General features: G+C 44.4%; 1 protein-coding gene and 1 long non-coding RNA gene across 2 annotated transcripts; one reads left to right on the top strand and one right to left on the bottom strand.

The window, feature by feature from the left end:
- Positions 1 to 8,779: 8,779 nt before the first annotated feature.
- LOC121017129 (uncharacterized) lies at positions 8,780 to 13,481 on the bottom strand. The gene is made up of 2 exons (XR_005784633.1): positions 13,364 to 13,481; positions 8,780 to 9,760 (listed from the first exon to the last, which is right to left on the bottom strand). It is a non-coding gene; the product is annotated as an uncharacterized LOC121017129 (long non-coding RNA).
- A 4,205-nt stretch (positions 13,482 to 17,686) lies between these two features.
- CCL8 (C-C motif chemokine ligand 8) lies at positions 17,687 to 19,688 on the top strand. The gene is made up of 3 exons (XM_040455223.1): positions 17,687 to 17,815; positions 18,602 to 18,719; positions 19,128 to 19,688. The coding sequence occupies exons 1-3, from the start codon at positions 17,740 to 17,742 to the stop codon at positions 19,231 to 19,233; spliced, it is 300 nt and encodes a 99-aa protein (XP_040311157.1). The 5' UTR covers positions 17,687 to 17,739; the 3' UTR covers positions 19,234 to 19,688.
- Positions 19,689 to 25,456: the final 5,768 nt, after the last annotated feature.

The raw sequence follows: 25,456 nt of genomic DNA, 5'->3' as shown, positions 1-25,456 counted from the left end.
TTTACTTAGAGGAGATTATCTGAGCTGGGATGTCCCTTTCAGAGTTGTCCACGATTACGAGAAGGAGACATGCCTTTATTACACCTATATCACCAACCATTGGATGTGGGCTGTCCCCAGAAAAAGAGAGTGTGACCCTGAAGAAGGAGGCTCCCTACAGCCAAGGGCATTCCCCAGAGAGGCGTTCAGTGCAGGCTGGTCGGCTACCAACACAGCTGCAGCTGGGGAAAAACAGTGCTGACAGGTGGATGGGGCTCCCGGCAGGGCACCAGGGCATCCCCTCCAAGGTTGCAAGCCTGGGCCTGAGGCACGATCTCTGAGCCCTGGCTTGGTTCTGCAACTCCCTTGTAAGGTGACTCTTAGAAATTCACATTTTTCTCACTGAGCTTTAGTCTACCCAACTGTAAAATGGAATTCTGAACTAGATGTATGGCTTCCAATCAGCTATGCATCACAATCACTAGGGACATGTCTAAAAGAACAGGTTCTTTTTTAAATGTTTATTTTTGAGAGTGAGAGAGACACAAAGCAGGCTCCAGGTTCCAAGCTGTCAGCACAGAGCCCGACGTGAGACTTGAACCCACGAACCGCGAGATCATGACCTGAGCTGAAGTCAGAAGCTTAATCAACTGAGCCACCCAGGCACCCGTAAAAGAACAGATTGTTGTCGTCATTGTAGTTGTTGTTTTGGCATGGTGTCTTTATTTTTTTTTTAATTTTTCAATGTTTATTTATTTTTGAGTGAGAAAGAGACAGAGTGCGAGAAAGGGAGGAACAGAGAGAGAGGGAGACACAGGATCCAAAGCAGGCTCCAGTCTCTGAGCTGTCAGCACAGAGCCCAAAGCGGGGCTCGAACCCACAAACCATGAGATCATGACCTGAGCCGAAGTCAGAAGCTTAACCGACTGAGCCACCCAAGCACCCCAAGAACAGATTCTAAGTTATCTTCCCCAAAGACTCTAGTTCAGTGTGTTAGAGGGAGGGGGAGAGGGGGACTTGGGACCCCTATTCTACTTCCTAGATTTGCTTCAGCTCTGGATTGCCCCGCACTGGCTATGTATTCCCAGGAAAATTGCTTAATATCGCTGGTAAGGTGGAGATCAACATACCTGCCACTAGCCAATGATGTGAGACCCTGGGTCAATGGCACTGTAACAAAGGCGTGTTGGTATGTGTTCATCCTAGTTCAGAGGCATGTCTGCACAGAGAGGCAGCTCTCACTTTCACGAGCTTTGTCCCACACAAGGAAAGCATTTAGCTTCTCTAAACCGCCATTCTTTTATCTTTCTAATGAGCAGTGTAGGAGCACTTATCTCAGATGTTGATCAGGAGGATTAAATTGGAGAAGGCACACAAACTCTGTACTCCCTGGCTTGGAGAACAAATACGACAGAAACAACCATCACTGTTTGTTATTTACCGCACAGCAGCTGCAATGCTGAACCCTGCAGGAAAATGAGTTTGTAGAATGTTTCTTCCAAGGGAGTTCCAAGCAACTTGGGGAAAGGCCGGTAGCACATGCCAGCTGTTTCCCTTCTGTAGAGAGAGAACCAAGGCCCTGGGATTGAGAGAGAATATAGCAGAAGATGTGGGCTCTGGGACACAGAGGCCTCTCATACCCTGCATGGCCTGAAGGATTTCGCTGCTGTCCTTGGGCCTCAGTTTTTCCAGCGGAGAAAGGAGAGGATAGAAGACAAGGTGTTCTCGGGTCCTATTTAATTCCTCCTCCAGTTGTGTGGTCTCTGATGAAATCCAAGTCCGAGCTATAAAAGAAAGTGGAGAGTCTGGATTCCCAGGTTGCACAGTAACCTAATCACTCTTGCTCCTTAGGGACCAGGATGGGAGCCAGGGGCTCCGTTTCCATGACAGGGGACTCATCTCCTGCCAGAGTCATTCGTGATCACACACTTCCATCCATGCACCAGCAACAATGTGAATCGCATCTGCCTTGGGTAATAAGTGCTGGCCAGGAGATCATCGAGAGAGAACACGGAAGGAAAACAGACAGCACCTACCTGCAGAAGGCAGCTGAGAAAGCCTGAAGAGCTGCCGACCGCAGATGGCGGAAGAGATTGGGTTAAGGAATTCCACACAGAAGCTCCCAGAGACCGTGACGCTGGCATCTGGGAGAGGATACCGCAAAATGAAAATAACAGACCGACGGCCTGGCATCACTGAACACTTGCCCAGCTGTGACACTGGCATCACGCATTTGTCCTCTGGGACCTCCTCCCTCTCTCTACCTGGCATTCCTCGTGGTTCCTTTTCCACAACACAGGCATTTCTGGCAAAGTTTGCCCACAGTAACACGTCTCCATTTGGAACCATGAGTCAGTTTGGGGGAGGAATTATGAGGAGTCCATTGTCTTAGACTTTGAGTCCCTTCCCAGCAGCTTCTTCTGAAGTCCCTTTAAAAACAAGTCATGACTGGTAAACTTACTCTCCCTCCACGCACCACGCAAGACACAATGTAGGAAACGATACGCACTGACCAGCGGAAAACAGCGCAGCCTGGCTTCTAGGTGCTAAGGATGGGTTCCCTCTAGTGGACGGTTGGTGCAGATGCGGGAAATGGTGTACCACTAGGATAGAAGTCACTGTTCAAAACACCTTTTCACCCGCCCAGATACTGCTGTATAAGTACTGGTGAAAAGGGAATACTACGTGGCAATGAGAAAGAATGAAATATGGCCTTTTGTGGTTGGAACTGGAGAGTGTTATGCTAAGTGAAATAAGTCAGGCAGAGAAAGACAGATACCGTATGTTTTCACTCTTCTGTGGATCCTGAGAAACTTAACAGAAGACGATGGGGGAGGGGGAAAAAAAAGGTAGAGAGGGAGGGAGGCAAACCATAAGAGACTCTTAAATACTGAGAACAAACTGAGGGTTGATGGGGGGTGGGGGAGAGGGGAGAGGAGAAAGTGGGTGATGGGCATTGGGGAGGGCACCTGTTGGGATGAGCATTGGGTGCTGCATGGAAGCCAATCTGACAATAAATTTCATATTAAAATAATAATAGTAATAAAATAAATAAATAAATATCATTTAAATTCTTAAAGAAAAAAAAAAAACCTTTTCACACATCAATCCATTTAACCCTCACACCTTGTTTTAGCCCCCTTTCCAGAAGGGGAAACTAAGCTCCAGCTTCCTATACCTCATTCTTTCCTACATCCCATGGTTGATGAACAAAGGGCTTTTATCTAATAAACACCGTAGGCATTTTCCCCGGCCCCGGGGCCAGGGTGTTCTGGACCTTCACTTTGAGGAAGCCTCTAGAAGGAAGGGGTCGCATTATTTGAACACCATAGCCCTTGACCTATTGATGTGACATCCACAAGAGGTGTCCAGTCCCTTCTGCACACAGTCCCTATGCCATTTCCACATCCACATCCACGTCATAGGTCTTCGATGACGACTGTCTGCTGGGGCAGAGGGAACCTGGCCAAAAGCAGGGATGAGCACAGAACGCAGGGGTATCTGAGCAAATGTCCCTAAAATGCACCCAAGCCAGTATTTGCTGCAGCACTTTTCTCCAATGCCCTGGAGTACACAATTTCCCATGTCTGCACCAACTGTCTGCTAGAGAAAGCCGGTCTTCAGCACCCAGGAAGCGCGTGGGGGTGGGGGTGTTCACCACTGGTCCATTAGTGGTGCCTCCTATACCCTGGCTTGATGTGTGTGTTGGGGAAGAGGAGTTTGGCCGGATCAGTGCCATCTCACACCACATCCCATGCCGTACCCGGGAGCTCCGGGTGTGAGACACGGGGGTCGGCAGCTTCTGTGTCACACAGATGGCTCCACTTGCCCTAATAGATTGGGATTCCCCCCTATGGTCTCTCTCAGGGAAAGGCTTTGCCAGCCAAACCGAGCTTGGAAAAACACAGCACTCCGACATCTGTATCTGCCACCCAGCTTTGACATTCTCTGATGCTGAGATCCAACAGCCTCGTAACTGTAGGATTCCTGGAGTCCTTCATCCAGCCCAAGTTTGAGTTTAATACTGTCCAGGGTTCTAACAAAGTCAGCAGGCTTCAGGAACAGAGAGGTGTTTCAGGTCTCTGGTTGGGATCCTGCCACGGTGCTGAGCCCCTCACGGGGATGCTGCCAGAAGGTGGAAACAAGAACCGCTCCCCTCCCTTGCGACCACTTTCCCTTCTTCCTCCTTTTGCTGCAGCAGAGGAGTTTCCATCAAGAGTAAATGGAGCCCTGAAGATAAGCCAACACGAAACATCTCTTATTCTTAGATTGGGCGTGACTCCACCTCCCGTTCCTATCTCACCCCTGGAACTGGGTCGTGCCCCGGCCCATTGCTACCCTTTCTGATGTCCTGGAAGCCATCCGGGGCCCAGCGCCTACTCTGCGGATTCCAGATCTCATTTCACCTTTCTATGACCATGACCCTGCCAAGGGAAAGGCTTCCCTCCCTTCCCCCTAACTCTCTACCTCTTACAAAATAAGGGCTATCAACTCTATAAAAACTGGGAGAACAGAGAACAGGGAGGCTGAGACAAACCCAGACACCCCCCCCCCAGGTTTAGGACGTTGGGGCCATGCCCTGATGAGTGGCCCTTTGACCTGGCTGGTCTCCACACAGGTCCAAGACGGGCAGGGCTGTTCCAGCACCAGGGTTCCAACGCCCAGTGTCAGCTCACACCCATCCCTTCCCTTGGCTGCCCACCACTTCTCCCTCTACCAGCAAGAGACTCCCACTCGGACGACTGCAATGGTCTTAAGAGTGCTCTCCTCACCTCTAGTTCCTCCCACCCATCTATCTCAGCCCCAGAGAAATGCTGATCTTCTGTGAACTGAGACCTCAGAGAAAAGCTAGGGGACACCGATTTAATCATCAAGTGACACTTTTCACTGAAAAAGAGGCACCACAAGACCTGTCTTAAGGAGGGGATGAGGTGAGAGGCAAATGTTCTGCAGCATTGACTCAGGTTGGACAACGAGAAGAGGAGGTGAGAAGCAGAATTTGGCGGCAATTTTTGTGCAGGAGCAGGAGAAAGGTCTAGAAAGTTTAGGATGCAAGCTTGGAGTCATGTTTTAGAGGCTCTTGAAAGTCAATATGCACAGCTTGGGTGCAATTCTGAAGGTGAGAGGGAGACACTGACCAGCAGGGAGAGGAAATGCCACCATCAGAAGTGTGTTTTGAGGAAAAGAAAGCGGGTGGCTGTGGGCAGGATGGGATGTGGAAGGGAGGGCCCAAGAGTAGGTCTCTGCAATGATTCAGGCAAGAAGTAACAGGAAGGCAGTTTCAGGAGGGATGGAAAACACTGGGATTTTACCGAAGATATTTAGTGTGAGGAGAGAGAGGGAGGGCCAGGGACTCAGATCCTAGAACTAGCTCCCCAATACCACAAGGTGGTCTTTTGGAGCATGCCCACCTGAGACCCAAATTTTCTTCCATCACTATCCCCTAAACCCTAATTATAGAGGTTTACGTACATATATTTAAAGGGACAGGGTCTGCGTTTTCTGGTGCCCCCTAAAATTCCACTGTAGTACGTGAACTTTGCCAGCTCTTCTTTCCAAAATGGAACCCGCTTGTATGGAAACCAGCCTCCTCACCAAGGTAAAGACCAATGAGCAGGACTCATGCCTGCCAGTCTCGGGGAGAGATGGTTGCTGTGGACAGCGGCACACTCAGGAGCCTGGGGCACTGAAAAAGTCCCAGCCTGGGGACTCCCTCATGCACTTAGGCATATCAAGTTCTCTTTCAGGGGCTCAGTTTTCCTCTCCATTAAATGGGAATGATCCTGTGTCCCAGGTAGGAAGTGAGGGAATCCGGCAGATGACCTCCCAGGTTCCCTCAGCTCTAAAAACCGTGTCTCTTAGCAAAATATTATCATGTGCATTAGCTGGGGAAGAGCTGGATGGAAAACTGTTTCAAATTTACATGTAGGGCCTGCGTTACTACAAACCCATTCCGTTGCTCCATCGTTGCCTGCCCAGACCCTGAGTTTTTATCAAAGCCCCCAAAGACACCCAAAGTCCTGGGAGCACTTAGCAAACAGGCCACTTCTTCCATCCTCATGCCAGATCCGGTCGTTCTGTGTGCCATCTGCCACCAAGATCTCATCTCTGAAATGCAATCAAGCGGGACCCTTGAAGATCCAATCAAGGGTAGGCACACACAGATGACTAACATGTCACCATGCATCCTGATACTCAGAAATGACTCTGAGCTTGGGCAGAAGGTAGAGTATGGGTGGCCTCCGTGTGCACAACCACCAATAGAATTCATTTCAACCCCTCTTTCTTGTAAAGCCAGGGCTCTTCATTCGGAAATGGTCCTCAGTCCATTGCCCTCCCACTGTGCCCATGAACCTGTAAACTCAACGCATTGGAGATGTTGGGACCTCTGAAACGCAGAGTTCCTACCGGGTAGCAGGGACCAAACACAGATGCATGACACATAATTGATCGTTGCATCCCCGGCTTTTTCTTTAAGCTATGCCTCTGCGCTACATTACCAGGACTGTTTGTGCAAACCATCTTCCTTGCATGAGACTCAGCCACCAGTGCTGAGTGCTTTCACTCTAGATTGATGGCTTCCAAACTGGCAGTGAATCAGAATTGCCAGGATTGCTTCTAAAAACACAGATTCCCAGGCTTTATTGTGACACTCTGGTTCAGAACACTGGCCTATGGAGAAATGCCCCTTTCAGGTTTTTAATTAGTTTCCCTGGGGACCTGAGGCACAGGCTGGTCTGGGACCAGGCACTGGATGCTCTCTGAAGTTCCTCTGTGCTCTCGGCTTTTGGTCCCACCTGCCCTGTGTTGAATTTGCAAGGCAGTCTTTGTAATGACCTGCTTGGTCAATGACCACGTGTTGCTGGTCATTGCCCCTCCTGGATCACCATTGGACTAGCGTTGTGACCTGCTGGGAAGCACTTCACCTCTTTCTTTCAACATCTCTCTCCATTGTCTCTATGACATTGCAACCTCTGAATAAATCTGAGGTGAAGCTGTAAAAGGTGGCCAGGACTTGTGATTCCAGGATAGTCTTCCATCTGAACTTAACATTACTTGGGAGTCATTTCAGAAGAGCTTCCACTGCAGGAGACCTATTTCTCTCCCAAGCTCATCTATCTCCATCCACCACTGACTTATTGTCTAGACCGCAGTCTCGCTGTCCGGCAGCTAGTGGAGTCCAAGCACGTGGTCGTACATGCTTCAGCTAACTGCAAACTAGGAGGAGACAGAAGGGGAGGGCAGGGCGACCACCTTCCTGGGAATGGAACGGCCACAGAACTTGGCCAATCCTAAGTTTCATTTTAGCTTCTCACACTGATTTCCCAAATCCAGACTGAAACCAAAAGCAAAGGAAGGAGATTGTGAAATCAGGGGGATTTACTGACTGCAGTCTTTGATCTCCCTGCAGAACTTGGCCGTGGTGCCTCTTGGTGTCTGTCCTACCCGGGAATCTGTCTCTCATTGCTTCTGCGCCCAGAGCATTCTGTGCCTCTGGTTCATGTGAGGACCCGGGACCCTCATTCTTCTCTGTATCCAGGAGACGCACTACTTCCTCATGGACAGCAAAGCTCCCGCTGTGGTCCACCTCTGTCACGTGACCTCATCCGGAACCATGAAAACTGCTAAGGGAGTGCTTCTGTCCAGTAGCCCACACCTGGGCCCCCTCCTCTAATCACTGCACCCACTTGTTCTGAATATGCATAACAGGTAATTTACTAGATACCTACCATATGCTAACAACTCCCTTTTCCTGTGTCAACTTGTTTAACTCACACTCATTTCACTGAAAAGGAAACAGATACACAGGTTGAAATAGGCATCCAAGACCTGGCAGTCTGGCTCCAGAGTGCATTATCGTGACCACCATCCCGCTGGTCCTAGAGCAAAGCAACAAAGAACTCTTTCCAGCCAATTCCTAGATGTCCAGTTCTCAGACTGGACTCATTTCAAGAAGATAATCATGGAAGAATAAAATGAAAAAAAAAAGGGAGGGATCACAAGTATCTCCTGGCCTAGAAGTGGGCCACATGTCACAAAGCTGGGGTCATCCCTCGACCTGTGCCCGTGGAGAACTTCAGTAAAGAATCGGATCACTATTTCTCATAGCACGAGATAAGGCCTCACTGTCTTTCCAACCACCCTCTTGGGTTGAAACTGGCACTGAGGCCCCTTGCCATCCCTGATCTTGGGCATTCCCACATTCTATATATGAGGCAGGGTGGACCTGATGGAATCTAGTTAGGTCACATAGCTACTTAACAAGCAGGCCAGGATTCTGCCTGTTTGACATTCATCTCTTGCTTTCTACAAACCCACTCGTTGTCCTCATAAGGGATTTTAGCTGCTGTTTCTCTTTATTGCTTCCAGATGTGCCCTTATTATCAAGCCACATCACTGGAGAATAAATATAACCGGGACTTTTTCAATGGAACGGTGGCCTTGTGTGGTTTTTGTGTGGATCAGTGCTATGTGACGCAACAGGCAGGGACAGTCCCAAACACTTTAAAAAAAGCTGCCATCCTAGAGGCCTTAAGTTCTGTCTTCTTTAAAGAGGAAATCCTGAGTCAGGGATATGTTTCCAGTGCTAGAACTTCTGTATCATTGAGAGGATACTGTGTTTTCAACACAGAGAATAAACAAAAGGTAGAAGTCCTAATGTCTCTTGTAAATAAATAAGAAAAAATACCTGAACTCCCAAACCAGGGAGGCTATCAGATAATTCACAAAATAAAAACATAATCCATTGAACATGCACGTCAACATATCCACCAGTAATAAAAGTTTGAACAAGCAGGTACTGGAATGATTTCTCTTTACTTCTTTCTTATCTTTCTTATCTTATACTCTCCTACCATAAAGTGCAATACAGATAAGTCATTTTTATACATGTATGCATTCCACACATCCACCACCCAGATCAACATTTGTAGAACTTTTCCCACCCCAGAGCCTCCCTTTTGCCCTCATATGCTCCTGCCAGTTCATATCTATGAAAGGGAGCCTCTAGGCTGAATCCTATAGGTTAGTTTTGCCTATATACATGATAATATTTTATTAACAAAGCATCGTACATTTTTAAAGAATAATGTATTAGTTTTCTACCACTGTCATAATAAATTAGCACAAAATTAGTGGCTTAAACAACATAAAAATTACAGCGCTGGAGGTTGGAGGTAGGCCTTGGGTCTCATCACACTAAAATCAAGACATTGGCAGAGCTGTGTTAATTCCTAGAAGCTTTAGAGGAGGATCAATTTTCCTGATCATTTGGCTTGTTGGCAGAATTCAGTTCCTTTGGGTCATTGGACTGAGATCGTCATTTTCTTGATGGCTGTCAGGTAAGGGCCGTTCGCAGCTTCTAGAAGTTGCTATAATCCTTGGCCCAGAGCCCCCTTCCTCCATCTTCAAATCCAGTAATGTGGACCAAGTCCCTCTCACTTTGAATCTCTTCTTCTTCCATCTCCTGTCACTGAAGCATCAGGAAAGAGTCCCACACTTCTAAAGACTCATGTGAGTAGATTGGGCCCAGCTGGAGAAGGCAGGATACTCTCCTCTCAGGTCCATACCCTGACTCACATCTGCAAAGACCGCTTTGCCAGGTAAGGTGACATATTTCCAGGTTCCAGGGACTAGGTGAGGCTAATTAGAGCGGTGGTGGTGTCCATTATTCTGCTTACTACAAATAGTAAATGTTGTCCGCAGTAAAACTTTCTAGAAAGTGCTATGGTGATATGCAAAGCCTCAGCCTTTTATACTTTGTGATATATCAATTCCAAAGCTACAGAAATAAATAAAGACATAGGCAGGGTTTTTAAACTGGCTTTTTCATCATAATAATAATTAAGATTATTTTTTAAATGAAAACATAAACAATATAATACCCAACTATAATGAGCTTTATATAGAGGACCAAAATGAAGTCTTTAAAATTCAAGCAACTAAGGGATATCAAATGATTTGAAAGAGTATATGACCAATGTTAAGTGAATTAAGCTGTGAATATCATCATGTGTGCATTATGTCTATATATGTGCATATGGATATATGGGTATATGTATGTGTACATATACAAAAACACATATATACATATAGGTTTACATATGTATATGTACATGCAGTGAAATTAACAGAGAAAAGAGGAATAAAATAAAAATATCAGCTCAAGTTCAATCTCAGTATTTACAATTCAAATAGGGTGACCAGCTGTCATGACTGAGACAACACTGAGGGGTTTCCAGGGATACTGGACTTGTAGTGCTAAAAATGAGAAATTCTAGGCCAAACCAGGACAAGATGGTCACCTTAAATGCAGGTACGTTTCGTCCTCATTTTTAGGCACTTCTGTATATTTTTTATGTTTCCTACAAAGAGAGTGCAATCATTAAAAATCACTAAAAGTCCTTCAGTGTTTTGTTCTGAGGTGGGGAAAATGCCAGAGTCTGGACCTGGGAAACATGCCAGAAGTCGTTCTTAGATGTTACAAGTCCTGGCAATGTTGCAGACGAGTGAAGAAGTGTGCTACCATCCACAAATGAGAGACCTGAATTTCAAGGGCAGCTTCTGGAGGAAGCACGGTATCCCCGCGGATGGCAGCAGCCCCTGGTTAGCAAACAAGAGTTGCAACAGAACCCTCCGATTCTGTATGACGAGAACCACCTTGGAGATCAGAATAGGGAAAACAATTGAATTAAAAACCATGAAGCCAAACTTGAACACGTGGCAGCTGCAAATTGCACGAACAATTTCTTATTGGCGATCCGTAGCCTGGAAGGTGGCCAGCATTGCTGCTACAGGTGGGCGTGTGCACGTGCACTTCCGGGACGGTGCTGACATCACATCCGCCCGCTGCCAATCACCCGTGTTGGCAGGTGCCTTGAGAGGGAGGTTTTACGTTTTCAGTTCATTCATATGGTGGAATACATTAGTGTGTATCATACTGACCTGAAGTTTCTACAACTGACTTAACGTTATGCACTCCTTTTTTTTAAAGCTAGAATAAAAACTAGTTGTTATTTTTGACGTAAAGATCATAAAACACGTTTGGTCCAGAATGTTATGGGGTATAACATAATATTAAATTAGGTAGACTACACGGTCCCACTTAAAAAAAAAATACTGATAAAACGGCGACTGTTTTGTATGTGAGGTGGAACATTTAATAGCACAAAGGCTCCTTCACAGTGCTTCATAGTTACTAATGTAGAGGTTCTTAGCCTTCATGAGTTTAATTGTGATCTTCATAAATAATGAAATAAAAATATTGCTCTAAGGGACAATTAACACCTGTATCCGTTAAGGGCTCTATCATAATTTCCCACTTTACTGAGTTGATGTGGATAACCTTGTGTGGCAGTCATTGGTACAGTTCCCTGACATTTAGATAAAAGTCACTTACGGAAGGAGAACAAAAATAATACATCATGTTTGATTTAGAATGCCAAGAGGTGCACTGTAGGTGATGAAACTATTTACATTCACCAATCTGTTCCAAGTTAAAATTTAAAAAATTAAAAAGAGTGGACTATTTTGAATGTGAAGTAAAAGAAATCGTTTAATCAAAGGATGTCACATAGAACAGTCACTTCTTTACAAAGTTTAACAGTTAATAAACTGAGGTAGATACCACGGAGCAGGTGGTAGTGACTAGAGACATCCCCTGAAATTTTCAGTTCCTATTCTTCTGTCACATGGTAGGATTAGCTTTCCATGCCATCTTGAAGACAGGCAAGCTGTATGATCCACTTTGATCAATAAAATATAAGCAGAAGTGACATGTGTCACTTAAGGCAGAGGCCTTTAGAGCTATTACAAGAATCCCCATGTCTCTGACCTGCCACAGTGACCAGGGTATTCCTGGTGACAAAGACTCCGACAGCCCGAGTGAGGAAAGACTGGAGCAGTACCAAAGCCCTCCACTCACTTATTAGTGAAGGAACCCCCAGAAGCTGGGTAAGAGGCACCCCATGTGATGTTGTGCTGTGCTGTGCTATACCACACTGTTCCAGCAGGGACAGAGTAGGGTGAGGCAGCACCTAGAATCCACACTACCAACCCGGCCAGGAAGCCGGGATCACAGCAAACGCCCCCCACATAACTGGCAGAGCAGGCTCAGAGACTTTAATCCACATCCCAGTGGCTCCCAGCAAAGACCCAGGAACAACTGAACAGCTCACTATTATTAAGACAATGTTCTAGTTGCCATAATAGCACAGTCTTGCCCTCACATTGAGTCCAGTGACCCTGCTTACCTCTCTTTCTCACATCCAGCCCATAGCCCCAAACACCATTCAGGAGTTTATCCTAAAATCCCATCGATTGCATGGAGTTATAAAGGACAGGAATAGACATTACTAGTTAGTTTGTTGAGTCTCAGAGATCCCCTGTGCCAAGAAAATCTTAAGCATTGAGTGGGAATGATGGTCAAGGGCTTGGTGGCATAAGCTACATATCCTCGAGCCCAAATAGAATCTGTTCATGCTGTTCTTATTAAGACCCATCAAGTAATCCTCCTTGAAATCATGTACATTCCAGCTGGGCCCATAATCGTTTCTCCCTGCAAAACAGACTTACAGACACAAGACATTGGAAATCTGGGGACCTCCACTAGACTGAGACCCTACCTGTACCAGGGACCAAAGATGCCCAGTGCATAACTAAGCATGGTGCCTGCGTCTCTGAATTCTGGTATCAGTTCTTAACTAAATTCTCCAAGTGACTCTGGGCACATCATTTTCCTACCCTGTGCCTCAGTTTATACATCCGTAAATGAGACATTTGAACTAGGTTAACGGATCTGATTAAAAATCACTCAGCTCACTTCAAAAACAGAATCTAAGACATCATCTCCAAAGATTCTCACTCATTATACTGAAGTGGTTAAGGCATATCTTACTAATAATTGCCCAGAGAATCCTGATATTATAGGTGGATCTGGGGACTAGGACATTAGATGGTCCCTGGGGTTTTGGAGCACCTCACTGCAGTCTTCTACCTGGTCTTTGTCTCCTAACTTTGAATTTCAAAATGGTTTTCGTTCAGACATGACCACTGACCAGTCTTGGTTTGTCGTGTAGTCGCTGTACAATCCATGACAAATCATTTCACTTCCATGATTCTTTCCCTCATTTGTGAAGTGAAAAGATTAGTGAAATTAAGTGCAAATGTCTCTTCCAATGCAATCTATAATTGTGTGACCACTGAGGACACTGGAGACTGAAGTGGAAAATGAACACAGCAATTCTGATTCCCGCGTGCTCTCCCATTCCCATCGCATCCCTTGAGAACCACCTACAAATTCAGATCTATTTCCATACCAGGATACTCATTTCCTGCCTGCTACTCACAGGCTTCTGACCTCAAGCTCCCCTTTGCAGCCACTGACCTGTAGGTGGGTTGTCAAAACTGCTTCAAGAATTTGTTTGCTGGGAAAGCACTGTGGAGAAGGGAAAGGGAAGAGGCAGAATGACCACTTCCTTGAACGACACAGCCAGGCTGCTGGACAGACATGAACTTGCATGGGCGAAAGTTTCGTTTTAACTTTTTTATGTTTGGATTTCTTGATTTCAGTTTAAAAACAAAGCAAGAAAGGGAAATTGCATAATCAGAGTGACTTTCCAGCTAAGAACTCTGAACTCCCTGTAGAATTAGGAGCCTGCTGCTCTTTGGCATATCAACACTGGGATCTGACCCCCATCTCTTCTGAGACCCCACAACATTCCATTCTTCTGGTTCATGGCAGGACGTCACTTCTCTGTTTCCAGGAGACCCTTTTTCTTTCTTCATCTAAAGTGTAGGCATTTCGGGAGGCCTGTCTTTATCACATATCTTTGTTTGGAAATGGTTTTGGGGGGAACTGGTACAAGAGACCAAGAACTACATTTTGAGTTCCTTTCTAGCTTGTTCTAGACAGAACACTCATTTTATTTGACTATTGCTAATGGCTACCTTATTGCACATATTACCATACGCCACTCACTCTGCAAAGTAAATTTTCAGTGTTAGGTAGTTTAATATTCTCAATAAACTTCATTTCCATATAAGAAAAACAAAGAATAGGTAAAGAATTTGAACTACAAAGAAATTAGATTACTTGTGCCTTCTCTGACATAGATATTAACTAGTAATCCTAGTATCTAAATCCAGACTTTTAACTACCATGCTGTACTGTCTTTCCTAGGGCTGACAGCTGAAAACACTTGTCTGCAAGTTCCTGGCATCCCAGCGTCTCTGGTTTCTGATTGGATCATTCGCAGATAATCATACATAAATTAAGTTACAGAAGAGCTTATATATGATTTAACCCTAGAAAAGAAACTATGTTACATGGGAAGTACCAATTCCCACTGTTGTACCCATGGCAGACATCAATAATCAATCGTGACTTTACATTCAATACTCAAATGAAGGCTTATTGTTTATTTGTTTTCCCAACAAACCTTTCTGGTCACCTACCATAAATCCATCAGGTGAATACATGATTGAAAACTATTTACCATCCCTGAACTTTTCAAAAATCCATACTTTATAGATGAGGACAATGAACCTCAGAGTCAAGATTAGTTCATGGTCACATTGGGCAAGTCATTAGCTAGTTATTGGCTAAATCAGGATTAGACTCAGGACATGCCATTTATTTCTATTCATTTGATTATTCCTTTTTGATTCCCAAGAACTATGATTTCCACCATTATTTCTGTCATTTGTTTATAGATGCACTTTCCATACGAAGACTGCTCAGAGGAGAAATTAAAAATGAGGTCTTCAGGGTATTTTGTAAGACAATGATTTTATTTCCAAATTAAAAATATAAGCAAATTTGACCTGTTAGCCTACACAGCCCCATAGAGATCAGTGATACATGGTATATCTGGCAGGGGGACTGTCCCCAAAGTGATCAAAATCCTGCCATCCTGGAAGAACCAAAAGAAAACTATAGACCATCTTATGAACATAGATAGGAAATACTCCACAAAATATTAACAAATAGAATTCAACAATGTATGAAAAGAATTACACAACATAATCAAGTGGGGTTTATTCCAAGTACACAAAGATATCAATATGATGATACCAATAGAAAGCATTTGACAAAATCCAACACCCATTCATGAAAAAACTTTCAGCAAACTAGGAATAAAGAGATGTGTCCTCAATTTAATAAAGACCATCTACAACAGGCCTACAGCTAACATCATATTTACTGATGTAGAAACAATGAAATGATATTCTTAATCATGAAGAAATGCTTTTCCCCTAAGACTGGGAACAAGGCAAGGATGTTCCCTCTAACCACTCTTATTCAAAATACTGGAAGTCCTAGCTAATGCAATAAGACAAGACAAGAAAATAAACAGGTATACAAATTGAGAAGAAATTGAAAAAAAAAAGGTCTTTGTTTGTAAAAGACATAATTGTCCATGTAGGAAAAGAAACACACACACACACACACACACACACACACACACACACACACCCCTCCTGCACAAAAAAGCAATTATAGCAAGGTATCAAGCTACCAAGTTAATACATAAAATTCAATTATTTTTCCACATACCAACAACAATTTCAACTTGAAATTAATAGCACAATACTATATATATTAGGACTAAAATATAAAGTACATTGGAATGAATCTAAGAAAATATGTATAATATCAATATGTGGAAAACTACAATAATTTTAATGAAAGATTAAAGAACTAAGTAAATAGAGATCCTATGTTCATGGATAGGAAGAATCAATATTGAAGAAGCAAAGATAATTCAATAGAAAATGAAATCTTTTCAACAAATGGTTCTTGTCATCCACATGCAAAATACAATAAAATAAAATAAGAAGAATATAGATACAGATCTTATACCTTTCACAAAAAGTAACTCAAAATGGATCATAGTCCTCAATGTAAAATTCAAATCTATGAAATTCTAGAAGATAATATAGTAAAAAATTGAGATGACTTTGGGTTTGGTGATGACTCTGTAGACACAACACGAAAAGCCTGATCCATGAAATTAATAAATTAATAAGTTGGACTTCATTACAATGAAAAACTTATCCTGCATGAAAGACACCATTAGGAGAAGACAAACCATAGACTGTGAGAAAACCTTTGTGAAATACACATCTGTTAAAGGGCTTGTGTCCAAAATATACAAAGAACACTTAAAACTCAATAATGAGAAAACAAACAACCCAATTTAAAAATAGTGACAGGCCTCATCAGAGACACCCACCAAAGAAAATATGCAAATAGAAAATTGGCATATGAAATATATTCAACATCATATGTCATTAGGGAATTGCAGATTAAGACAATAAGAAACAACTACCCACCCAGGAGAGTAGCTAAAATCCAAAATATTGACAATAGCAAATGCTGGCGAAGATGCAGAAAACAGGAATTCTCATTCTTTGCTAGTGAGAATGAACAATGCGTTGTACAGCCACTTTGGAAGACCCTTTGACAGCTTCTTACAAGGCTAGACATAGTCTTACCATATCATCTAGCAGTCACACTCCTAGATATTTACCCAAATGACTTGAAAATTTATGTCCACGTAAAGGCCTGCACAAGAATGTTTACAGCAGCTTTATTCATAATTGCCCCAAACTGGAAGCAACCAAGATGTCCCTCAATAGAAGAATGGTTAAATAAACTGATACACACATATGATAGAATACTATTCAGCAATAAAAAGAAATGAGTCATGAAAAGACACAGGGAAGCTTAAATGCCTATTTCTAAGTGAAAGCAGCCAATCTGAAAAGACTACATACTGTATGGTTCCAACTGTATGACATTCTGTAAAAATAAACATATAGAGATATTATAAAGATCAGTGGTAGCCAGAGATTTGAGAGGAGGAGCACAGGGGAGTCTCAGGGCAGTGGGATTTCCACATGATACTGTAATGGCAGATACATGAGGGGAGGCGAGTAGAAGAGGTCAGTGGTTTGCAAACCTAGCTCCTTCCCTTCCCTCTCCACCCCTACCCCCTGTATGTAAACAAAGGGAACTGAAGGTCTTTCTCAAACAGACCCATTCTACCTGCATGAAATATTGAGTTTCTCCTTATGATTTCACTGGAAAGAAACTTTAGTGTCTAAATAAAATATTTGGAAACACCACCCTACAAGATCAGTATGTGCTGTCCAATTCTCATGCCCCATAACATAAGATTCCATGGCATTAAAACTTGAAGATTTTCCCGGATTCCACCATTCTGCCAGGGTTCTATCAGGCTACCTGTGTGGGGTTCTACAGGAGCTTGACTAGTTTAGGATGCCAGGGACCTGAGTCTGATGGAAAGTACAGCCAAAGACTTAAAGCCCAGTCTCAGGCCTCCTGGGCCCCAGAGAGGGCCAGATCTTTGATTGTCTTCACTTCACTATGACTTCAGCTTCCATTCTTCCTTTCCAACAGAACATTTTCCATTTCAAACATGTCCATTTCCATTTCCTTAACATTCCATTGAGGTCACTTCCTGTATTTCTCTTGGTACAATGACATACCCTTTCACCTCTACTCCACATAGTCTAAGTGAATGGTAGAAACTGTTCAGCTTCCTTCTTCCAGCGTTTGGAAATCACCCCCAGGATCTGGTGCCTACTAAGCATATTCAAAGTCTTACTTCATGCCCCCGCCCACACACTCTGCTCTCTATAAAAGACAGGCAGGGTGTCCAGAGGAACAGCGAGGCTGAAACCAACCCGGGAACTTCCATCTCTCACACCCAAGCTTCTGTGCTTCCCTCTGCCATGAAGGTCTCCGCAGTGCTTCTGTGCCTGCTGCTCACAGTGGCCACCTTCAGCATCCGGGTGCTTGCTCAGCCAGGTAAGGCCCTCTCTTCCTAAGGCTTACCATTTTAACTGTTGTAGGTACTACCATCCCAGCATGCTTGCTGCATAGCCTACATTACAGAGATGGAGAAATTGAAACCAACAGCAGAGATAAAAAGAGCTGTCATGGCACAACTAGCCAGAACCAGAACCAGATGCCCAGGCCACTGAGGCCAGTCCCCATGGTCCTTCCTGACACCAGCTGCAGAAGAGACACTAAATGCAGCCACTACCTCAATGACCCTTACATTGTTTGGGGATGTGACACAGAAGGAAGGACCATTTCTCCTTGTGGATGTGAAGAACATTTCAGGCAGTAGTGCAGAGGAAAAAAAATTAGTGCTTGGGGTTTCAAATTTTGAATTACAGCCAGCCATGTAAGAATAATAAGGACCCAGGGGCCTCTCAGCATGTGACAGAGGTTGGCTTTAGAGCCCATGGGGACAGAAAGCTGGGAAGCAAGTTCTTAGAACTTATCTTTTTGGTGTCAGTGGTTTTGGATCAGTGGATCCTCCTAATGGCACTACCAGATTAGTCTTGCCACTTGAGATTTCTCCATTCCAAATCAACAATGAGGGTCTCCAGACTCCCAAAGAGGAAACTGACTCCTGGGCACCATTTCATCTGTGGAATGTGAACTAAGGCACTGGACTTGGGAGTGCCCAGTGTTCATTGGAACTTGTATGTTTGTTTTGTCTTTTCCCAGCTTCTCTACCTGCCCTTGCAAATGCATGCTTATGATGCATTATAACTGTATCATTCTTTGCAAAATGTTTTTCAGGTTCAGTTTCCATCCCAATTACCTGCTGCTTCAGTGTGGTCAAAGGGAAGATCCCTATGCAGAAGCTAGAGAGCTACACAAGGATCACCAACATCCAGTGTCCCCAGGAAGCTGTGATGTGAGTAGATCATGCCCTGGAACCCTCCACCAAAAGTTCTATCTGAGTTACATACAAGGGAAAGATATCGGGATGCATGTCCAAATGAGTCAGATAAATATACCATCTAATCCAAAGGAACTTTTACCCCATGGAGAAACTGAGCTCACGGGAGGGAATCCATACTCTGTCCAGGCTAACCTTCTGGGAGCTTGGCCAGATCATCCAAGTTCTTTCAGCCAGGAGCCTGAGGGCTTCCCCTGGGACAAGAGCACAGTTTCCTTTTGAGGACTTTTCCTCCCCCACCTGTCCCCATCCAGTCCCCTCACCCAGAGAGAAAAAGCTGCTCAGGTTTAGGGTCCAACAGGCCACATTCCTGGACAAAATCCTCAAGGTGCTCCATCTAACTGCCCTCTCTTCCCTCCACAGCTTCAAGACCAAAACATCCAGAGAGATCTGTGCTGACCCCAAGCAGAAGTGGGTCCAGGATTTCATGAAGCGCCTGGACCAAAAGTCCCAAACCCAGAAACCTTGAACCTTTATACCCGGACTGGAGAGACAGAGCCTGAAGAAAATCTTATTTATTTTCCCCCAACCCTCCCCAAGGGCAGAGTGATATTATTTTTTTACAATCCCAACAATAGCACTTTGTATAATAATTTAAAGCACATTTCTTAAATACTATTTAATTATATTTAAGTTATTGATGTTTTGACTTTGTCTGATATAAATGTTAGCAAATGTAAAGTATAAAATCTGGTGGCATGTTTTCTTTCCTGTGAACTCAGTCAAGTTCATGGCAGGATGTCATTGTTCTCCCTCCAACCTGCCTACAGTATTGTCAGGTCCTTCCATGGATCACCAGAATGAAACACTCCCGAATTCTTAGAAAGTCAATGCTCCTGTACTGCTGTGTAGTGTTGTTGAAATTCATGTTATTTAATGACTATATGGCAATTTCAAAGAAAAAATATATGACTTTAAACCTGTTCTTTTTTTTAATGTTTTATTTAGTTTTGAGAAGGAGAGAGCACAAGCAGGGGAGGGACGGAGAGAGGGGGACACACAGAATCTGAAATAGGCTCCAGGCTCTGAGCTGTCAGCACAGAACCTGACGCGGGGCTCGATCTCATGATCCGTGAGATCATGACCTGAGCCTAAGTCGGACGCTCAACTGACTGAGCCACCCAGGTGCCCCTAAACAACTTGGTCTTATTTTTCATGGGGTAACATTTAGCTAGGAGGAGGAAAACGCAGCAATGGCTGGCAATTTAGGGTTTGGGGGCCATCGTCTAAGAAGTATTTTAGATTCAACTGAGGTTCAGGGTGTTCCAGCCTTTGGCTCCAGTCTCTAACATCACCTGCACATTTCTTTTCTCATCACACCTCCTTTTGTCCGGTCTCTCTCTTGCTTCAAACTTTTCTCCATAACCCCAACTTTTTTTTTTTTTTAATTTTTTTTTTCAACGTTTATTTATTTTTGGGACAGAGAGAGACAGAACATGAACGGGGGAGGGGCAGAGTGAGAGGGAGACACAGAATCGGAAACAGGCTCCAGGCTCTGAGCCATCAGCCCAGAGCCCGACGCGGGGCTCGAACTCACGGACTGTGAGATCGTGACCTGGCTGAAGTCGGACGCTTAACCGACTGCGCCACCCAGGCGCCCCAACCCCAACTTTTATCTAATTAATCCTCAAACCCAGACTATTGTCCTAGTAGTGAAACTAGAGGAAACTAGATGTCTATAACCTAGAAGCTCTTTCAAGGCTTTTCGTTAAAAAATCTTCAACAGGACTGGTCTTGAATGGGAATGGCATGCAATGGGAAATGAAAAGATTCTTCAGAGCTGGTACAAGAGGGGGAGGAAGAGAGTGGATGGAGGGGGAAGTCCCATCTGGCTGGACTCTGGAAAAACAAGACGCACTAAAAGTTTTGGAAATAGGAGTGAAGGACAGTGTCACATTCCAAGATGCACATGAGGAAGAATGACCTGGTATCTGAGTATGGGTCGGAGTAAGTGAGGGAGGGCCTGAGGGCAGGCAGGCCACTGTAATGGTACAGGGGAGGTGAAGCAGGCTGGGAGTGGGAGTGAGGTTAGGTAGAATGGGCAAGATGGAGTGGTATGTTAAATGTTGGAGAGGGAAAGCATTTGACCTGGAACATAGACCTTCTCTTACAATGTCATAAGGCAACTATTTAGAGACAGCTGGTGCCCTTGAGACACAGAATTAAGCTATCTCCAGCCCCAATCTCCCAAAATTGCAAGCATCTGTTTGAAGGCATGGGCCTTCTTTTCCTTAATAGTCTCTTAGTGTCAAGATTGTCTTGTACTTCGTGAGCATGGCTGGCTCCATTTTCAGACATGAGGCCCACCATAGTAAGGCACAAAGACCAGACCACTCCCTGAGGGAAAGAGGACTATTGTTCCACTGACCCAGCTCTGCAGGGCTGTAATCTGTGATCATGTGGAGGGATATGACAATCTGAGTACACTTGGAAGCATGGCACTTGGGATCTGGTCCCAGAACTGACCCTGACTCTATGTCACTTAGGACAATTGGATCTCTCTCTCTGGCATTAAGATGCCCCATACAAAATGGGAGGTTGTGCTGTTTCACAGGCAGAAAGTGAGGGGACCTGGCAGATGACCTCACAAGCCCCCTCCATGTCTCTTGGAATCTTGGCCATGACTGTTAGCTGGGGTAGATTGGGGAAGTAAAGCACCCAGGATTAAAACCATTGAGCCAGGGGCACCTGGGTGGCTCAGTTGGTTAAGCATCCAACTTCGGCTCAGGTCATGATCTCTCAGTCTGTGAGTTCAGGCCCCACATCAGGCTCTGTGCTGACAGCTCAGAGCCTGGAGCCTGCTTCAGATTATGTGTCTCCTTCTCTCTCTCTGCCCCTCCCTGACTCATGCTTTGTCTCTCTAAAAAATAAACATTAAAGTATACATGTTTTAAAAAAACAAACATTGAGCCAGTCAGGAGCCTAGCCTATTACAAGTCAGATATATCACCTGTCTAAAGACCAGCTTTCCACTAAAGTCCAAGGTAGCACAGTCAAGCCCCAGGGACAATAAGCAGCTGAGTATCAGCTGGGTAAGAGGAGCACTTCTGGCCACAAGAGCTCCATCCATTTCTCACCTCTCTTCCACAGCCTCAAGGACAAGCTGGCTGATGACGTCTGGGACCAGGGTTTCATGAAACAGCCTGACCACAAATCCAATTTCCAATGTAAGAAGACACAGCCTAGAATGACACCCAGGCCACAATCAAAACACAATCCATTTGTTTCCCCTGAGCTTTGCCCAGCTAGCTGCACTCCAGGACTGTGTCATCATATTTCAACTTACAACGAACTTTGTTCACAACATTAAACATAAACACATAAGTAATGTGTCATCTCATTTAAGTTATTTATGTTTTACATGGCCTAACTTGAACATTAGTGCTTTGGAAATCCACATCCTTATAGTGATTGGTTAATATCTGTGAACCCGACTTATTCCCTTGTCAACTAGGAGTGAAGACTGGGGAGGTCACTTGAAGATGATGGCCATCCTCTTGGGCCCACCTCTGATTTCACCCTCAGGTCACAGCTTGCCTCAGGCTGTGATTCACTTCAGTCTCTCCACATATGCTGCCAGTGTCCTCCTCACTTCTTGCTTTCTGCCCACAGGCTCCTCTTTGTGTGCCTTCTCAGGTTGGGATTTGGCTCAGCCTACACATTCACCCAAGGCTCAGAAGTGTGGGGGAGGGAACACAGGGTGACAACCTACTGCCAATGAAGAGTGGAGGCAGTAGTTCACACACTCCTGCCACCCTTCTTTCCAGTGGTGGATTCTGGGAGCCATTCCATAGGCTTCTCAGGTAGTCCCAGGGGAATCAGTCCCCACTACCCTCTATGCTGACCTGGATTATGCATACTTGTGTTGGCTTCTCCTCCTTCTCCACCTCTGCCACCTGCTCAGTCCTGATCCCTGGGATCCTTGATCCCTTTCCATTGATCACTTCCAAATGAACTATCTGTACACAGGTCTTCATCTAAGGCTCTGTCTTATTGAGTCATGGCTTCATACAGTCAGTATTTGTTCTCCTTTCCTTTGGTCAATGCCTGGATCTCAACAGACAAGTTCACTGGCTCAGGGCCAGGCATTTAGCTGGGAATTTGGTTGGGGTTTTCACCTGGGCTGGGGCTAGGACCAGAATCAGGGACTTGCCCAGTGTGCTCTTTGGGACCAGGGCTCGGACAAGACCGTGAACTTGACCAGCATATTTGGTAGGACTGGGTCCAAGAAGGTGGCCTACAATTCAGGGCCAACAAGATTGGGACTAAGTTAGCTACATAACTAGGAGAATGTTGACACAGAGAAGGGTGTAGCAAATAAGCAAATATATTGCAGATAACAGAAGTCAAGCCACTTATTGTTGGAGAAGTTTCCATAGACAAAACATAGGAATGTCAGAAAGCTAGGGGAAAAAAGCATGTTGTGTTGGCCTGAAATTGGAGGTATTATTGCAAATGTTAGGATTTACAGGTAGATGACAGATGATAGATAGATAGATAGATAGACACAGAGGTAGATAAATACAGAGGTAGAATGTAGATGATAGATAAATAGATGATTGGTGATTGATAGAAATACACACAGAGATCATAGGATATGTGTACGTTGAATATATGCTCACCCACCAAACCTTTTTTCAAATCTGCCAAATATTTTCCAAAACTATGGTGCTAATTTACATCCACTCCCACCCACCAGCAATGTATAAGGACTAGAGTTGCTCCACATTTGGTATTGCAACACTTCTGTCAATTCTTTTTAAGTTAGCCATTCTGATTATAACTTCCCATAATCCACATAGTAGCGGTTTAAAATTTCATTATATTCATGACTGCTGAGGTTGAGCATCTATTCAAATATTTGTTGGATGTCTTCTTTCATGAACCCCAGGCCATGCTTTTTGTCCATTTTTGGTAATGCTTAGATTTAGATTTTGTCCATTTGTAGATTGGCTGTCTTTTTTATCATAAATTAATAGAAGTAACTTCTGTATTCCTAATAGGAATCTTCTGTCAGATGTGTAAATTGAAACACCTCTCATAATCTGTGGTTTTTCTTTCCACTCCCTTAAATATGCCTTTTGATGAAATAAGCTTCCTAATTTTAATACGGTCCATTTATCAAAATGTTCCTCTATGATTTGTCCTGTTTTCTGTAAAGCATCCATTCAGAACAAGGTTTGGTCCCATGTGGAATCTGTATGGGCTGGAAGCACAATTTAAGTCGGGCCTCACATGATTCCTGTTGGGGGCCAAATGGAAGGAATAATGTTGCAGGTGGATGGGATATTATAAGTGAATGTGGAGATAGGAGAGAAGGAGGTGTGAAGGAAGGAGTAAGCAAGCAGTTTTGCACTGTTTGCGGGGGGGATGGAGGGACTTCCCTCCTCTGGTGCCACAAGGGTGTTAATCACTTCCTCTGCAGGCTTGCCTTTCTCTGGAGAGACCAGCCCAGGGGCAGAGAGTGCCAGTTAGTGCTGGCTCACTCCCTTCCCATTGACTGCCTTTCTAGCAGTCAAATATCCGTTCTGTAAAGTGGAAAGACTGTACTATCTCAATACTCCTGACAGCTTTGAAGAGTAAAGTGAGATGGACAGGGGGAAGCGTAAGTACAGGGTGCTTCTCTGACTAGTCGTAGCTTTAAGCTGTGACAGATCAAGGCTTCCCAACAAGTTATTCCACGAGAATAGACTTCAATGGGTAAACCTCTGAAAATCACAACATGACATAGTGAAGCCAACTCCAGCATGTTCCAATCTAAGACAGCAGGGCACTAAGATTGCCCAGGGCAACTGGACACTGCTTGCAGGAGGCTTGGATCCTAAGACTCTACACAAGAAAATGATTCTAAAATTACAGGATTCTAAGTTCTGGGAGAGTTATATCGTATAAAGATCATTGAGCTAGAAAAGAGGTAGCTGAACTTCTGCTCTAAACATCATTGAGTGAAACCCCAAGTCAATAGAGTTTCCATAAGCTCCCACTCTGACCAGGGAGCCTGGGTGAATTTTCAGGTATCCAGAGAATAGCGTCCATTTAGAGCCATCATCAAATAATCCCAGAAGGTCTCAGTATTTCTTTCCCTAGGGCAGAGTCACCCTGGTTATATGGCAGTAGGCTCCTCTGGGGAAGGCTTAGCAAAGATTTACAGTATAGACCTCTGAGTTTCCAGATTTAGCAAAAATACTGCCAATTGCATAGTTACACCAAAAAAAATTGCTCACTGTTTATGTGAAACTCAAATTTAATCAACTGTCTTGTATTTCACCTGCAGCCTAGCATTGCAAGGGCCCTTCCTGGTCTTCCTGATCTGAAGATTTCAGGTCTATGAAACTGTTTAGATTTGATAACTGGGTAAGATGCCATGAATCAATGAATTCAAGTCCCATGAATACAGAGACTTGTATTGGGTTTCAAGAGGCCATGAATTCAAGTCCCATGGATACAGGGACTTGTACTAGGTTTCTGCCCATAAAACTTAGAATTCTCTGCCTAAAGTCAAGCAGTCCCTTAGTAAGCATCCCATCCATTTCACGTCTAGGGATCTCATAACCGCTGCCACTGATCCCTGCTGGCCAAAACACAGATTACCTCTCCAGCCCTGGGGCTCCTGGGGGGCAACTGTGCCCACCTTGTCTCTGCTGCTCAAGAAGCAGCACTGTCCAGCCTGTGCCATTCCAGATCCCACTCCT

Source organism: Herpailurus yagouaroundi, unplaced genomic scaffold (assembly GCF_014898765.1).
Source record: "Herpailurus yagouaroundi ecotype Mexico unplaced genomic scaffold, PumYag 215, whole genome shotgun sequence".
In the NCBI taxonomy this organism is placed as follows: Eukaryota; Metazoa; Chordata; class Mammalia; order Carnivora; family Felidae; genus Herpailurus; species Herpailurus yagouaroundi.
The sequence above is the reverse complement of the archived record's forward strand: the minus strand, read 5'-3'. Positions and strand labels throughout refer to the sequence as shown.

What these genes read in the sequence shown, in the direction of transcription:
- CCL8 (XM_040455223.1), top strand. Translation starts at nt 17,740, where the DNA reads ATGAAGGTCTCCGCAGTGCTTCTGTGCCTGCTGCTCACAGTGGCCACC. An exon ending in CCGGGTGCTTGCTCAGCCAG is followed by an intron (nt 17,816 to 18,601) that starts GTAAGGCCCTCT and finishes AATGTTTTTCAG; the next exon opens with GTTCAGTTTCCATCCCAATT. An exon ending in TGTCCCCAGGAAGCTGTGAT is followed by an intron (nt 18,720 to 19,127) that starts GTGAGTAGATCA and finishes TTCCCTCCACAG; the next exon opens with CTTCAAGACCAAAACATCCA.